This window comes from Artibeus jamaicensis, unplaced genomic scaffold (assembly GCF_021234435.1).
Source record: "Artibeus jamaicensis isolate MK-2021 breed Jamaican fruit bat unplaced genomic scaffold, CSHL_Jam_final scaffold_1019, whole genome shotgun sequence".
In the NCBI taxonomy this organism is placed as follows: domain Eukaryota; kingdom Metazoa; phylum Chordata; class Mammalia; order Chiroptera; family Phyllostomidae; genus Artibeus; species Artibeus jamaicensis.
The window spans coordinates 4,499,113-4,515,069 of record NW_026522025.1 but is presented as its reverse complement, the minus strand read 5'-3'; the positions used below and the strand labels follow the sequence as shown (position 1 = coordinate 4,515,069).

The window sequence follows — 15,957 nt, the reverse complement described above, 5'->3', positions numbered from 1 at the left end:
ATTAGGGAACCTTCAGTCTCCCTTCCCAGATATTGATGCTGTTCGTGGTAGATCAGAAAGACAACACACAGACACCCCTAAAACAGGCCGTTCGTTATTGTGTAAAGCAGCCACTGCCACCATTGGACAACTTAATTGTGAATATTTTCTCCTTTATAATGAACAAAAAAATTTTTTTGCTAAATTCCATTTTGTTTTGATTTTAGTGAGAGGGGGAGGGAGGGAGAAAGGGAAAGAAACATCCACGTGAGAGAGACATATATCGATCAGTTACCTTGCATACGTGCCCTGATCTGGCACCAAACCTGCAACCCAGGCATGTGACCCAACCAGGAAGCTCACTGGTGATCTTTTGGTTTGTGGGACGACGCCCAGTCAACCGAGCCACACTGGCTGGGGTATAATGAGCAAACATATTTGCTGGGGGCACCTTCCCTTGTCCTTCAGGGTTCCTTAGAGTATCTCTCCTTTTGTGCATGAATCCTCTCCAGGGAACTGAAGGCCGCAGTCGCAATTCCGGCATGCGGCCTGCTTTCCGCTGTCAAGCAGCTGTGTTGTTGGGGCAGGTGTGGCCCGCACGGGCGCTGCTTGTAAACTGGAGTTTTGTTTCTTTTGTCAGAGAGTATATTTTACATTTCTAGTACTTCAGAGTGAAGCAGTATATCAGATTCTTGAGAATGCGGGTGGTGACAGTAGTAGGGATCTTGAAGGGGTGAGGGAAGAAAAGATACACTGACTGCCTTCTGTGTGTGTGTATAAATAGATGCACATATGTATTATTCTACGTAACATATATTATGTATAATTAATCCCCCCTATAATCCTATGAGGATTAATATGATCTACATGAGCTATGTATCTCTAGCTAAAGTCTACATGTGGAGTAGATCTTGTTAGCAGTACTTTGTAGATAAGAGAACGAAGACTGAGAGGAGTCTAGTGATTCGATGAAGCTGCCCCCTAGTGGAGGGACCAGGATTTGAAGCCTTTTGGGGACACTTCCAAACCCATGCTCGTTTCCTGTCAGGCTGAGAGTTGGGCGTGGCTTTTGCAAAGTTGATTGATGGATGCAGAAAAGCTTGGTCTTTCGTACTTCTTGGTTTTACGTTAGATCAGCTCCCTTTCTCTCTGTGTACCGGGAATGAGGAAATCATTATGTTTTATTTTACCTCTGACAGTTACTTGCTGGACAGAAGAAAAGCTCCCCTTTCTGGACCTTTGAATACTATCAAACATTTTTCGACGTGGACACGTACCAGGTTTGTGAAGCAGTTTTGGCTTTGCTGTTACATGGAGTGGAGATGCGTTTCTCCTTTGGCTAAGCAGTGAAGCCAGGTGAAAGCTTCTGCACACTGCGCAGGGTCTCACAAAAGTAAAGGGTCACCAGTACTTGAAAATACTACCATCATAAAAGCTCTAATAACCGGGTCTCAGTTTTGTAGTTGTTGAATTTATTAATCTTAAAAATGATCTTCGGCAGACTTACTGCTGTGTTGTTTTCCAGGTCTTTGACAGAATAAAAGGGTCTCTTTTGCCAATACCAGGAAAAAACTTCGTGAGGTTATATATCCGCAGCAACCCAGATCTCTACGGTACGTGTTGTGCCTTTCTGATTCTTCACCACGTGCCCGGTGAACTCGGGCGAGTGTGCACATTACCTGGAAAGCTGGCGAGTGCACTGTTGGCAGGGCAGGTGGCATTTTATTGGACTTTTCCGAGTTCATTAGCAACCCTCGCAAAGAATTTTGGAGAAAATGCGATTATTTGTTCCATTAATGCCATGATTATAAGTAATAGTACATATTTTGAAAGCTTTCAAATGACATTACAACTTTGGACAAATTAAGTTACTTTTTCTAAGAGGAGATTGTTGACTTCGGTTTTAGAGGAATTGGCTTGGGTGGGGGAATATGCAGAACATTTCTTTATTGAGTCCCATCTCTGCCTTCAGACAGACTGGCTCCTCCCCTTGGGACTTGGCAGTAGCATTAGAAGTCTGTAGGAAGGGGGCAGGAGATGACTGTCATCCTCAGTGTCCCTGCTGCCTGAGAAGGGTCAGAGGCCCCCCAGCACCCTGCAGGAGAGGGCTCCACCAGGAGCAGTTTTCTGGGTTTGAGGGAAGGCAGTGGCTCTGAGCACTTGTGCACAGGTGCTCTGGGAGACTTCGCGTGCGTGGTCACATTTAATTCTTGCAACAACCTTTGGGATAGGTATTGTTATCCTGTTTTTCAAAAGAGGAAGCTGATGCTCAATGGGGCTTAGTAATATATATACTCAATCCTAAACAGCAAGTGTTAGAGTGATTGTATGTATTGATTGTAAGAGGAAAAGAGTTCAAGAGAAATTTCTGAGTACCAATTAATACATTATTTGATCCTTAAACTGAGGCTGACTGTGTATTAAGTACTGCCATCCTGTTTTCTGTGTGAGGAAACTAAGGCTGAGAGTTGTCAAACAAAACAGAGTAGAACTAGAGCCCAGCTCAGCATTATGGAAGGCCGAGACGTATTCTGTTAGCCTGGAGGTTTTAAGCTACAGAAACTTGTCATCGTGTGGCACTGATATCCGACATCTAAAACCAGGGTAAGTGTAACAGCTCTGGGGGCCGAGGGGCCCCTTCCATTCAGCCACAGCTCTTTGCCACAGGACCAGGGGTTCCACCCAGCGATCTGCGGAATTCCTGTAGCTCCAGTGAGCACGGCGTGGAGACCATCACCGTGGCCATGCCCACATCCGGGGCTGCCGAGTGGTTTCTTTTCAGTCCTGTCCTTCATTCCTGTAGCCTGAGCGCTTGTTGAGAGGCCGACTCAGTGTCTGGGTGGTCCATGCCGTCAGTGCCTGGCGCAGGCTTGGCCCAGACAGTTTGTGAGCACCTTGCTTTGTGCTGGAGACCGAAGGTTCAAAGACAAAGCCATAGTCTCCACCCCCAAAGGGGGAGGAAGAGAGAACTGACATTCTCTTGAGCACTCTACAGGTGCCAAGTGCAGAGCTCATAAAACAGTTTAAAGGTGATGTCTTAAACTGTTTTATTTCCCATACTCCAGGGTAGCCTTATCAAAATAACACAATTGAGGTTTGTTTTATCATTCTTTGTGCTTTTCTGGATGTTAGAAATATTTCATTGACTAAAAACCACATACTACGAGCTAAATTAAGGCTCCTTTCCACCCCTCCCTGTAGTAAGAGTAGGAATTTGGCAGGAAGGGGGAGATGAGAGGCGACGTGAAGCAGCGAGCGGGCCTGGGATGCACAGGGGCTGCGTGTCTCTGGAGTCCAGGACTCCCTCGCGCCTGAGCGCTCTGGGGCAGCAGCGCGGGCCAGGCCTGGCTGGCGTGGGAACTTGGTGAATGCGTCTGACAGCTCTGTCATGGGTACTGTGGTACTGCGGCCACTGGTAATACTGTGGCCACTTGTGGTGATGGGCTTGGGTGGTCTCCCCCCATCAACAGCGCAAGGTCAATTTCATTCATTTGTCCTACAAAGCTTTTAGGGAATTTTTTTTATTTTTAGACTTTATGTATTTATTTTTAGACAGGGGGAAGGGAGGGAGAAAGAGAGGGAGAGAAACATCTCTGTGAGAGACATATATCGATCAGCTGCTTTCTGAATGCCCCCAACTGGGGACCCAGCCCTGCAACCCAGGCATGTGCCCTGACCAGGAATCAAACCAGTAGTCTTTCAGTTCACAGGCTGGCACTCAGTCTACTGAGCCACACCAGCCAGGACAAGATTTTTTAAATTATTGTTGGTTGTAGGGGTTTAGTCTTTTTTTGTTTATTTGATGCATCTTTAAGGTGCCAGGCTCTCAAAATGTAACAGTGAACAAGATTTAGTCCTTGGCTGTAGCAGAGAGCTTAAAGGATAGTGAGTGCCCAGCAATGTGTGGGAAGCTGAGGGCGACTCTGGGAGCGCCCAGTCGAGTGCCTGCGCTCCCTTCCCGGCCTTCAGGACCCGGCGTGGCTTTGCAAAGCGCTGACCCGTTTCCACTCGTCCCCTCACCCAGCACAGTAATTCTCTTAATTTTAAGACGTGTCAAGGTGCCTGCAACTATCCCAAAAAGCATTGCAAAATATTGGTGAGATTGAAAATGACATTCATACAATTTATTAAAACCTCCGGATTTAAAATCATATTTATTCTACTAGAACTTTTTCTAGATGAGGAGAAACAAGGACAGTGTGTTCATGAAATCAAGTGAAACAATGAAAGGGATTTGCAGGCATGGCAGACTCGTCCATTCAGTGGAGTGGAGTGTAGTCACGGAAAAAGAATAAAGCTGATTTTTATCTCAGCTGTGGTAGAATCTCCAGGATATATTAAGGTGAAAGTAAATATGTATGTAACCATTTGTATAAGACGGGCACACATGCAAATATGCATTTGCTTTATGTGTGTAGAAATCTCTGGCAGGATCTACCAGAAACTGGTTACAATAGTGAGGTCTGGGAAGGGGAACGCATAGCCCCATAGCGAGGGACCAGCGAGGGAAGAAAGTTTACTCTCCTCTGTACTCCCTTTTGTGCTTTTCAAACACTAAACTTTGTGCATGTGTTACTTTTTTGTTAAAAAGAAACAAGGAAAAAAAGAAAGCCTTAAACACACCTGGTGAATTGGTAGATCACACTAACTCCTCCCTAAAGCGTTCTGTTTGCCCCAGTCTTTGCAGAAGGACCTGTCTGATTTTAGGTTTGTTTGTTTGTTTCCTGGTACTAACATTTTGGCACTTAGCTAAGGGAAGTAACTTGCTTCCTGAATCCTGATGGTAAAAGTTTAACACAATGTTTGTGAATTATTTTGGTGATCCTCCAGTAAAAGAAGCTGTAAACAAATTAGTCTTTGTTCACCTCATTATGGGAGGTGTTTTGGCTTTTGTGTTCCAATCCCCTATCTTTAAGGCAGCTAATTACTGAGTTTTGCTTTTGGCCTTTTAAAAGAGAAAATTCCCGCTAAATGAATATTGAATATATCTAAAAATCATTTCCCCTTGCTTACATGAATAAGCAAGGGGAAATGTAAGGGCAAGGTAGATAAGAAAATATTCTTAAAATCTAAAGGCTGGTGCTTCCCTTTCTTGTCTCTGAATTTTCTGGTTTCCCTGGCAGGCCCCTTTTGGATATGCGCCACGCTGGTCTTTGTCATCGCCATCAGTGGGAATCTCTCCAACTTCTTAATCCATCTGGGAGAGAAGACGTACCATTATGTACCCGAATTCCGGAAAGGTTGGTGAATAGCTTGGCTCATTTGGAATGCTGTCCGTTAGTGACCACAGCTCCTTTCCCCCACTGAGGGCTTAGTTCCCTGCCTGCGGTGCCGCAGCCCTGCTTTCTGTGCGTCAGGGCTCAGACCCACGTGGTGTCTCGGAAGGTACCGCCCTGCCCATCCATATGAACCTGCCTACTTTAAAAAGTGTAAAATAGGCAAAAATTTACCATGTTAACTACTTTTATTTACTTTTTATTTTTTAAAATATTTTATTTATTTAGTTTTTAGAGAGAGGGGAAGGGAGGGAGAAGGAGAGAAACGCCGCTGTGTGGAGAAAAATATGGATCAGTTGCTTCTCTCATGCCCCTACTCGGGGACCTGCAACCCAGGCCTGTGCCCTGACCAGGAATCGAATCAGAGACCTTTTGGTTTGGGGGATGATGCCCAACCCACTGAGCCACTCCGGTTAGGGCCATGTTAACCATTTTTAAGTGTACACTTTAGTGGTATTAAGTAAGTCACAATATTATGAATCCATATAATCTTCTGGAAAACTGTAAATGAGTGCCCAATAGCAATTGGAATTTATTCAAAGAAAAATGTGCAAAATAAGCAAAAAGCAGTGTGCATGAAAGTTTCCACTGTAGCATTATTTGTGTAATCTAAATGTTGGGCACAGTAGGGGCATTGTTATTTTTAAGTCACGGTGACTCAACTAGCAGGGTCTGCAGCCACTAATTAAGAAGCTCTAGTAGGGGTGTCCAACCCACGGCTTGTGGGCTGCATGCGGCCCAGGGTGGCTATGAACACTGCCCAACACAAAATCATAATTTAGTTGAAAACTTTTTTTTTTCTCTCACCAGTTTTCATTAGTGTTGTTGTATTTAATGTGTGGCCCAAGACAACTCTTCTTCTTCCAGTGTGGCCCAGAGACACCAAAAGCTCAGACACCCCTGTGTCTTGAGCAAGGGGGAGGCCGATCGTCCAGACGCCTGTGCTGTCAGCAGCCTTGTTAAAGAGAAGTCTGTGTGTGGTCAGGGCCTGGAAGGGGAAACGCAGAAATGAGCGTGTGTCCTGGTCGTGGGCTTGTGGGTGACATTCCTGTTTTAAAACTTACTTTCTTGTGGTAGTATTGGATAATTAGAAACAAAAACTGTTTTCAGGGACTTGCAGATGAGAGCCACTCCAGAATGAGAAAGTTTGGCTTTGTAGGAGATGGACCTGTTCCACTCCCTCAATTTTCTCCTCCCTGCCTGCCGTCCTGTCGCAACACAGGCCGTATGGGAGCATGGTCCCGCGGACCAGGTCACTGGCTGCAAGTTCCAGCCTCTCCACTCAGTAACTTCTACCTTGTTGGGCAGGTCATTTCGTCTCTGTTGGCCTCAGGTTCCTTATCAGCGAAATGGAAATACTAGTACCTGTATTATAGGACTATTATATGAATAGAGAGTTGATATATGCAAAGCAATATCACATGCATGTACACATATGTGAACAGATACATGCATGTATGCAGAAATATTTCTTGTGTGTATGTAGGTGTGCCCCTCTGTAGCCTCTGTCTTTCTTACCCTGCAACCATCATGCCCAGTTTCCCTTCTCTTTCCTTCCCATCACGGAATCAGACCTGGATTCATTCCCAACTCCATTTGTCAGGTGAGGTTAACTCAGTAAATACTATCCATGAGGTATAGACCCTGCCTTCAAGTAGCTTCAATGGTTAATCAAAGAAAGACTGGGAAATGCACACTGTTGTGAACAGTATGTGTTAATTTCTGTCTTGGAAGTACGTACAGGTATACTGATGGAAAAGAGGGGGTGATCACCTGCCCGAGGCCCTTAGGAGGGCCTTTGTCTGTTCTTACCCTCTTTGGCTGAGCACCTCAGTATCAGGGAGTCAGGGGGTGAGTGTCCAAGTAAGATAGTCATTGCGTCTGTCAGTAAACAGGTTTCCGTTTTATGTAAAGACTGTAGGTCACACATCCAAGTTCAGTTCCTGCTGCCACCACTTATTAATTATTTGACCTTGAACACTTAGCTTCTCAGATCCTGTATCCTTGTTTCTAAAATGAAGATATAGAATATATGAAATAATATGTTTACATATCTGTTAACAATATAAAAAGCTAATTATTGGTTACTTATTATTCATCAATCAGTATTTTAAGTATACCTGTTTTTACTCATTTAATTATAATAATCTTTTAAGGTATAGTATACTATTACTTTTCCCATTTTACAGATAAGGGAACTGAGGTAGGATGGGTGAGCGACTCCCACCCAGGGCTATGTAGCTGTAAGTGGCACAGCCAGGACCAGGCCAGGATCAGAAGCCGTGGAGCCTGCATCCAGAGTCTGTGCCCCTGGCTGTTACACAGTGTTGCCTCTAGATAAAGCCGTCACTGTGACGCCTGACACCCAGTGACTAGCTGTAACCATAGTGGTGATTCTTTTTTTTTTTTAAGATTTTATTTATCTTTAGAGGCGAAGGGGAGAGAGGGAGAGAAATATCAGTGTATGGTTGCCTCTCGTGTGCATCCCCTGCTGGGAACTGGCCTGCAACCCAGGCATGTGCCCTGACTGGGAATTGAACCACGATCCTCTTTGGTTTGCAAGCCTGTGCACGATCAATCCACTGAGCTACACCAGTGCCAGGGCCATAGTGGTGATTCTTTTCCCCTTCTTTTAGTTATCTAAGAAAAAAACCCAGTATGTCAGCATGTTTACGTTTGGCTTAATCAGGCAGTTTCCAATGTGAAAAAAAAACGCTCTGGGAGCTAACAATTTTGGACAATCATGCATCTTAACCAGAGTCTGACTGTGATTGCCAGGGGTGCCTTTGTTCTCACCAAGAGCGTTAAGTGAATTACCTGCTGATTTTCATGTAGGAAATCTTGTGCATGGTGCCATGGGCTTGGCCACGCTTTATGGCCCTCCACTCCAGAAGAGGGAGCACGAATGCTCCCGGGTGCGCTGCTGCTGGAGCGGGAGGGAGGTGCAGTAACGTACTGAACGCTGCTGTTCTCCAGAGCCGCTAAATAGCTTTTCCACCACAGAGACAGAATTTAAAGAAGGAAGTGAAACTGGAGAATATTTCAAGCAATTCATCAGTGAGCTGGAACTCACTATTTCAGAGACAGAAGGAACCCCAATAGCATGCAGAGCAAGTGAATCTGTACCCAGGGCATTTTAATAAATTTGCTAAAGAAATCAGTGTCAGCTCTTGTTCTACTGGGAAAGAGGAGGTGTTCTTCCAAGGGGATAGTTGGCTTTTATTTGACTGAAATGTTTAGTATGTTCAAACACTTGCAGTGTGGCCCTGTGAAGTGTATCAGTTGCATAATTTAGTTTTTAATAACCAATTTCATAATATTAGTTGTTAAATTTTTAAAAACCATATGAGAGACTACTGGTCATCGTCACTACCAAGACAAATGCCAAAGATTCATCAGTTTAGCACATTTCTAGAGCGCCTACCGTGTGTCGGGTGCTGGGATCCATGAAGACTAGTCGGCTGCGATCGCGTGGCTGAGCGAGGTAGATGGACTTTGGGGAAGTCGGCCCGGGAGGTACTGGAAGTGCTCTGACAATGCACTGCGGGCTCGGTGGGGGTGACGCTGCGCCCTGTCCTCCTCAGTGTCCATGGCAGCCACAGTCATCTATGCCTACGCCTGGCTGGTCCCTCTTGCACTCTGGGGCTTCCTCCTGTGGAGAAACAGCAAAGTCATGAACATCGTTTCCTATTCGTTTCTGGAGATCGTGTGCGTCTACGGATACTCGCTCTTCATTTACATCCCCACGGCAGTAAGTACCACGCTCACTCTGCGTGCTGTCCTGTTCTTGGTTGCGTATTCCACCATTATTTCTAGCCTAATACTGATGTGCACCTGAAAAATTCTCTGTGAATGTAGGGGGCTGTAGCATGAATGGGGGCTGAGGGGCCGAGTGCCTTCAGTGGATCCAAAACCCTCTGCTGAGAAAGCTTTCCCCAGCCTGCGTGCTGGTGGCGTTTCTCCAGGCTGTGCTGAGAAACCAGAGAGGCCGTGGGGGCCAGGTGCCGACTGACTCACGGGCCTTTATAAACATACGGCTCTGGAATATCCAGATGCCTCTCTGAAATGCCTCCCAAAACCCCTCCCCTCCCTGTCTTCTTTCAGGTACTGTGGATTATCCCCCAGAAGGCCATTCGCTGGATCCTCGTCATGATGGCCCTGGGCATCTCAGGCTCTGTCTTGGCAATGACGTTTTGGCCAGCTGTTCGGGAGGATAGCCGGCGTGTTGCATTGGCCACCATCGTGACGATTGTGTTGCTGCACATGCTGCTTTCTGTGGGCTGCTTGGTACGGTCTCGTTCCTGTGTCCTTACTGTGTGCTTTAAGTGCAGATGCCGAAAAGCCTCAAACTGTAGACCTAATTGTTCTTTAAAAACTGGCTCCACAAAGTAAATCCTGTTTTAGATGGACTCTGCTGGATGAGAGGTGGTAAAGTTATGAGGATTTGATTGTCATCTCCAGCTTTACCTAGTTTCTAATGTCCGGTTAAGGTTTGGTGTCCGGCCAGAGGATGTGGGGTGGGTCAGTGTCTATAAATAGGATTGGGGGGTTCTGCCTTTGTATGCTTTTGCTAGGTTTCTGCACATAACTAGAAAAGAGTTTTGAAATTTAAAGCTTCATAGGTGGGAAGCTTGGGAAGGCAGCCAAATAGAGGAAAGGGGAGAATTCGTTTTAAGGGGAACAACATGTAAAATAGTTATTGAGTCCACGTGTTTAGTTTGTCCCTTTTGGGGATAACATGTGCTTTGGAGTCAGACAGGCCTGGATTGAAGACCAGCCCTGTTGCTCACTGGCTGGTGAACTTCTCTGAATCGGTAATATCGCTGTAATAGGTCCTGCCTCCGGGGGATGTTCTGAGGATAAAATAAAATAATGTAGAGCGAGCACAGAACGTAGAATGCATCCCATGAATTAGACCCCTTTCCTTTGATCCGAAGGGGATGTGACTTTGTATCTTTTGCACACGTGGTGCACAAAAACGTCTGTCCACAGCCTTAACGGGCTGGTGCAGGTTTTGGAAAAACTGCGTTCAACTAGGTGAATGGTCTCTGATGAAAGAGAGGACATGCCCCTGGGAAGTTGTCAGCCCACGTCCAGACCCTTGGTTTTGCAGTTACGGGAGGAAATACTTCCTTGGCACCATTTGCTCTTTAATTTTTGTGTAGACAACTGTGGTCTCCCTAAGTGCATTAGTAAGATTCTAATACTTTATCATTGAACAAGTCTCATAAAACATGTCAAGTTCGGGAACACGGACCTGGTTTACACACAGCCCACATATGCCTAAGCTTTAAACCCTTGAGACAGAGGACTGTGAGCTTGACTCCTGGCAGAGTGACACTGCCTGGCGCTTGGAGTCTCTGGCTTATCCCTGGAAGTGCTGCTGGGACCCTTCTGTTCACCGAAGAAGAATAACCTGTTTTTTGTAACTAACTCACTGTAATGCCTGTCACTGGCGTCTTCCCATCTCTCGCCTGAGTTTTTTTCCCCCTTACAGACCTTGGGGGGGGGGGGTTGGTGAGGAGAAAAGGCATTGCCTTTTTTGGTTCTGTGAAGAGTAGAGAGGAGGAAGGCAGATTGGATGATGGAGCTGGGAGGTGTGGTTGTGGTGGTTGTTATTGCTATTATTAACCCATTTCACCCGTATGTGTGGCCAGGATCTTTACCTCCTGGGCTTATCATTCCCTTTTGGGATAAATGACATTGAAGTAAGGATTTACCGGCCCATCGTGCTACTCAGGAACTTCTTATTTATTTTTATCTTCACTCAAGGACATTTTTTCATCACTTTTACGAGAGAGAGAGGAGGGGAGAAGGAGAACATCGATGGGAGAGAGAAGCATCCATTGGTTGCTTCCCACATGCGCCCAGAGGTTGATGCACGAACAGGGACTGATATGCTTCCAGCCTGGGGGTGGGGCTCACACATGCCTGCGCCCAGACCGGGGATCAGACCTGAAATCTAAAGTGTGTGCCCTGACCGAGAATCAGTCCCGCCATCTTTCAGTTAGGGAATGACGTGCCAGCCAACTGAGTCGCATTGGCCAGGACAGGAACTTGTTAAAGGAGTGCACTGTGATGAAGAGGAAAGAGCACTGGACTGGGAGCTGCTTAGCACTGTGAGCCCTGGCAAGTGACGTAACTCTCAGAACCGTCTGTCAGGGAGGTTCCTGTTTTCAGTGGCTTTTTTTTGAGACTCTGAAATGGCTGCGAAAGCCCTTCATATACCATGGCAGTGTCTTCAGATACAAAGAAGTGGTTAAGAGCCCTGTGTCATCGCACACCTCCAGGACCACTCTGCTGCGAATTCCTCCTGAGTGCCCCAAGGTCATACAACTCTAAAGGCTGTGCCCATTCATTGTTGCCTTGCACCGACATCTTCCTGTCTCTCTCCTGAACTTTTTACCCATTATTACCTGGTTGAGAAGTTGGAGGAGGGAAGGAAGCAGGGGAAAAGGCTTTGCTCTGTTGAGCTCTCAGGGACTTGGAGGAGCAGGGCTGAGTGGATGGTGGGGTCGGGAGGTGGGAGGTAATTGCGGGTGCAGGACCTTTTCTGGCAGCACAGTTTTTTCCTCCTCAGAGAAGGGAGCTGCCCTGTGATCAGGTGTGTGGCAGGGCGCAGTGCCTGGGGTTTTGTTCTCCACACTAGAAAGCGCCTCTTTCTCTCTCTCCCAGAGGGGATGTGCAGTGAGAAGGGCCGAAGAAGTTCGGAATGGGTTCTAGTCCCAGCTCCATCACTCTGGGCTCTGGTTATTTCCCCTCACTAGACCCCCACCTCTTCACTTAGAAAAAGGAGCTGTAGTAACACCCTTACTGTTAAGGATGAAATGGTATGTGCAACGTGAGAAAAAGGATAAGCTGTACAAACGAAGACATTATTGGAAAGGCAGGGAGAGGAGTTGGCAGGGGGTTAGTGGAGCCAAGGGACACTGGCTGAACCAGACAGCTGGGCCTTCTCACTCTCCCCTGGGAGCGCGGATTGGTGTTTTTGCCTCAGTGCAGTGAGGCATGTGACAGCCTGCACCTGCTGAGGTCCCCTTGGCGCTGCACCTGTGCACGGTCTCTATGTTCGTGCTGGCACACGCCTGGCAGGGACGCTGAGGAAGCAGAAGAGGGTGAGCCTGGTATGACTGGAGATGTACGAGCCTGCGTTTGAGGTGGTTAGTGCTGGCAGCGGAGGGTCCTTTGCCCAGTATTTGTGGAACTAGTGAATCGTAACTTGCCCTTAGAGATCATTTTTTCTAATCCTCTTGTTTTACAGCTGAGAACACTAAAGCCTATGCGTTACATATATTTTTAGAAACCCAAAAAGAGGGGAGAATGGGGTATAAAGGGACTAGATGGTAATGGAAAAAATACAATAAAGATTAAATCAAGAAAAAGACAAAAAGGGCTAAAAGTTAGTGGTTTTTTTTTTAAATAACAGGGTACTTTCACATTTTTGTATTATTCGAATTTGTTCAACATGTATGTAAAATCAGTGGGCCCTAGCCAGTGTGGCTCATCTGGTTGTAGTCATGTAGTAACTGAAGGTTGTGGGATTTGAATCCCAGTCAGGGCACATAGCTAGGTTACAGGTTCAGTCCTCCGTTTGGGTGCGGGTACGTGTGACTCCCCCTGCCCCCCTCCCCATGTGTGCAGGCGAACCTCCTGTCCAGATGCGAATGAGCACAGGAGGCAATTGATGCTTCTCTCCTGCATCCATATTTTGCTCTCTCCCTCTCTCTAAAGCAATGAAAAAAATGTCCTCAGGTGAGGATTAAAAAAATAAAATCAGTGGAAAAAAATATATTCCTTTTTTCTTTTAAGAGAGAGAATTCCTCATTTAATCTGTAAAGTTAAATTATACCATCAAATTAAAAGTTCCCAGCAAAACAAAACGGAGGCCCAGAGGGGTGGAGTGACTTGTCCAAGTCACAGTGCAACTTATTAGCAGCGCCCAGTATAGAACTGGGGCCTCTTGTCTCGTTTCATCCGATGAGGGTTTCCTCCAGGAGTCTGGGGGGAAAGCATTGTTCCTGCCTCCTCGCAGCTCCGGGGCTCCCTGCTCCTGCCAGGTAACAGCAGGGGCCCCAACACTAGCAGTGGCCCCTGAACCCAACCTTAAGCTGTGATTGTTCTTTCCCTGCCTCAGAAAAAAAGTTGCTGGAAGGGGTTCTGGAGAGGAAGATTTTTAAAGCTAATAGAACTACTCTGGGAACGTGATAAACTAGAGGGAGTCTGTTGCTAGAAACTTTTTGAAATGGACTATTAACTGAAAATCTGTTTGGGAGAGCTCCTGTGTGTCGTGTTGGTGCCCCCTTCTGGCCAATAGAGAGCAGAGCAGGTGAAATGGTTCTTGGTTTACCAGCTTATTTTTTTACCTTTCTAACGCCCTGGGTGTGCAGTGGTCCAAACATCCAGTGTTCCAGGCTAGTGAGACTGGTATTTTCCTGGGCTAAAGTTAGGATTCTCAGACCATGACACAGGTGGGAAGATCCTCCTTCCTGTTTTCTCTCTTTCACCTCCTTCTGATTTTTGACAGTTAAATTGTAGATGGTAAGCGGAAGCACTTACTGAGCCTTTCATTTCCAAGCTGAAGAACTATGAGGTACAGCCTGCCTGGCACTTTCTTTTTCAGGTCTTCACAGAGTTACCTGGTTAGCAGCAGCCTCTCATAGTTCAATTCATTAAATATTAATCTGTACATTGTGTGCCAGGCCCGGGTGAGGGGCTGGTGACTCAGAGCCCAGAAGGGTACAGTCTTTGGAGGAGAGACTAGAGCTCTGGAATTAGAAGGACCCGTCTTTGAGTCCTGGCTTCACCGCTCATTAGCCACATGCACCTGACTGAATGACAGCCCCCTGCACCTCAGTTTCTTCATCTGCCAAATGAGGGTAATAATAACAACTCACGGGTTGTTATGAGGATGAAGTTACATGTGGTAAATGCCCAATAAGTGGTAGTGAAATTTAAAAAGGCACTCCCAGCCGAGTGAGAGAGACGGGCCGAAGCAGAGACGACTATAGTTCAGTGTGATGACCAGCGTGTTACAGGGAAACGTAGGGGCCCCAAAGCCCAGAAGCGCTGCTGGTGTGGAGTCTGGTACACTTTTTTAGTGCATTTTAACTCTCTGTGGGCCTTCTTTTTCTACAGGCGTACTTTTTTGATGCACCAGAGGTGGAACATCTCCCAACAACTACAGTTGTTCCAAACCAGACAGTGATAGCAGCCAAGTCCAGCTAAAGAAGAAAGTAAGAGATTGCATTTTACCTCCGTGCGGTGCGGTGCGGTGGAAATGGGCAGGTGCGTCCGTCGGTGCAGTCAGCGCAGGGACAGAGGGCCAGACCCTTTCATCTTTTTGCACAATTCAGTGTGGTGTTTGTGTACGCAAATGTCCCTCTTGCCGAAGTCTTCAGTTGTGTAATCTGCATGATCTGACTATAAATTTGGGAAACGCAGGTACTTAGGTTCTCCTAGAAGAGGCGCTCCTGCCTTTCGGGCCCAGCATTCCTTCCCCTCTACCCCCCGTCTCCTTCCCAGTGGCACAGTATAGGTTCGTTCCCTTTGGTTAGAGTCCTGGCGGGGTTTTTTAAATTTATTTATTTGGTTGTTTGCTTGTTTTTTTTTAGTTTCCCTGTGACTTTTCCACCTGGCCTCAGGCTCTGAATGTGACCTCTCTTAAATTACCCATGACTTCTCTAAAGCTTACAAATGCCTGGTACGTTCTCTGGGCCTCCGGTGATTCCACTGCCGGCGATTAGCTTAGCGGGTGAGAGGGCAGGAGAAACGCCGATGCCTCCTCGCGCTGCCTCCTCGCGCTGCCTCCTCGCGCTGCCTCCTCGTGCTGCCTCCTCGTGCGTGTTCCAAGGCTGCGGCCACACCGAACTTGCTGTGGCCAGACTCCTCATGCCTTCCCCTTTGCTGTTCCAGATGTCTAAAACATCCCTTCCCTTCCAACGGGCATCACTTACCTTGCTACCCTGTTACGCTCTGTGTTGTACATCACCAAGGGGTTCTTGTTTGAACTGGGTCTTGAAGGTTGAGCAGAAGCAGTTACCCATTGTTCTGAGGAGTTGTCAGCTTCCCAGATTCTGGGAAGGTGAAGATGTGGGCAGTTCATTGGGGCACGGTGATGCCGTATCACTGAGAACAAGAAAATCTGGAGAGAGGTAGAGGTAGAGAACACGGTGACAGTTGCCTGGGTCCCTGCCTTGGCCCAGGACACCTGACATCCCCCTGGCAAGGCTCTGGTGGGGGGCTCTCTCAGCCTGCTGCTGAGCTGAGACTTCATTTTCTTCCTTATAATGCAGTTGTGACGGCTCTAGACCAAGTGTCCCAGGTGCTACAACCTGAAGAGTTAGAAGCTGGCATCTGAGAAGACACTGGTTCTCAGGGCCCTTGTAGACCCCCCATCCTGATTTACAGAGATTTGATACCTCTGGGCTTTGCTCAGATCTATAAACTTGGGTGTCAGCACCTCCATTTGGGTGTCAAGTCTCCAAATGAGATCGTGATAAACGGTTTCCGCGGAGCCTCCCTGGCAGAAGCATCAATCTCTTTGCCAGGGAGAGGGGCTGTCAGAGCTCCAGGCTCTGCAGATCGATGGGCTGGCTGTGCCCTCTCCTGCGATCTCTGGACTTGCAGCTTTCACTGAAAAAGTAATGGCTTCTAATCTCACAGATAACCTTCTTCATGTAAATCTGTGCACTGGGGACTTAGG

The 15,957-nt window shown here is 46.9% G+C and overlaps 1 protein-coding gene across 7 annotated transcripts in view; it reads left to right on the top strand.

Moving 5' to 3' along the window:
• YIPF1 (Yip1 domain family member 1) overlaps window positions 1-15,957 on the top strand; it is a 31,811-nt gene that overhangs the window by 12,709 nt on the left and 3,145 nt on the right. For 4 of the 7 annotated variants that reach the window (XM_037161793.2, XM_037161781.2, XM_037161802.2 and 1 more), the window contains 6 exons: window positions 1,179-1,259; window positions 1,505-1,592; window positions 5,103-5,219; window positions 8,840-9,006; window positions 9,360-9,542; window positions 14,391-14,488. In XM_037161793.2, the coding sequence (XP_037017688.2) occupies window positions 1,179-1,259; window positions 1,505-1,592; window positions 5,103-5,219; window positions 8,840-9,006; window positions 9,360-9,542; window positions 14,391-14,480 (726 nt within the window). In that variant the 3' untranslated portion in view covers window positions 14,481-14,488. Of the gene's footprint in view, window positions 1-1,178; window positions 1,260-1,504; window positions 1,593-5,102; window positions 5,220-8,839; window positions 9,007-9,359; window positions 9,543-14,390; window positions 14,541-14,866; window positions 14,956-15,957 lie in introns of all 7 variants that reach the window. The other 3 variants (XR_008389696.1, XR_005084750.2, XM_053655393.1) reach the window with 3 other exon arrangements.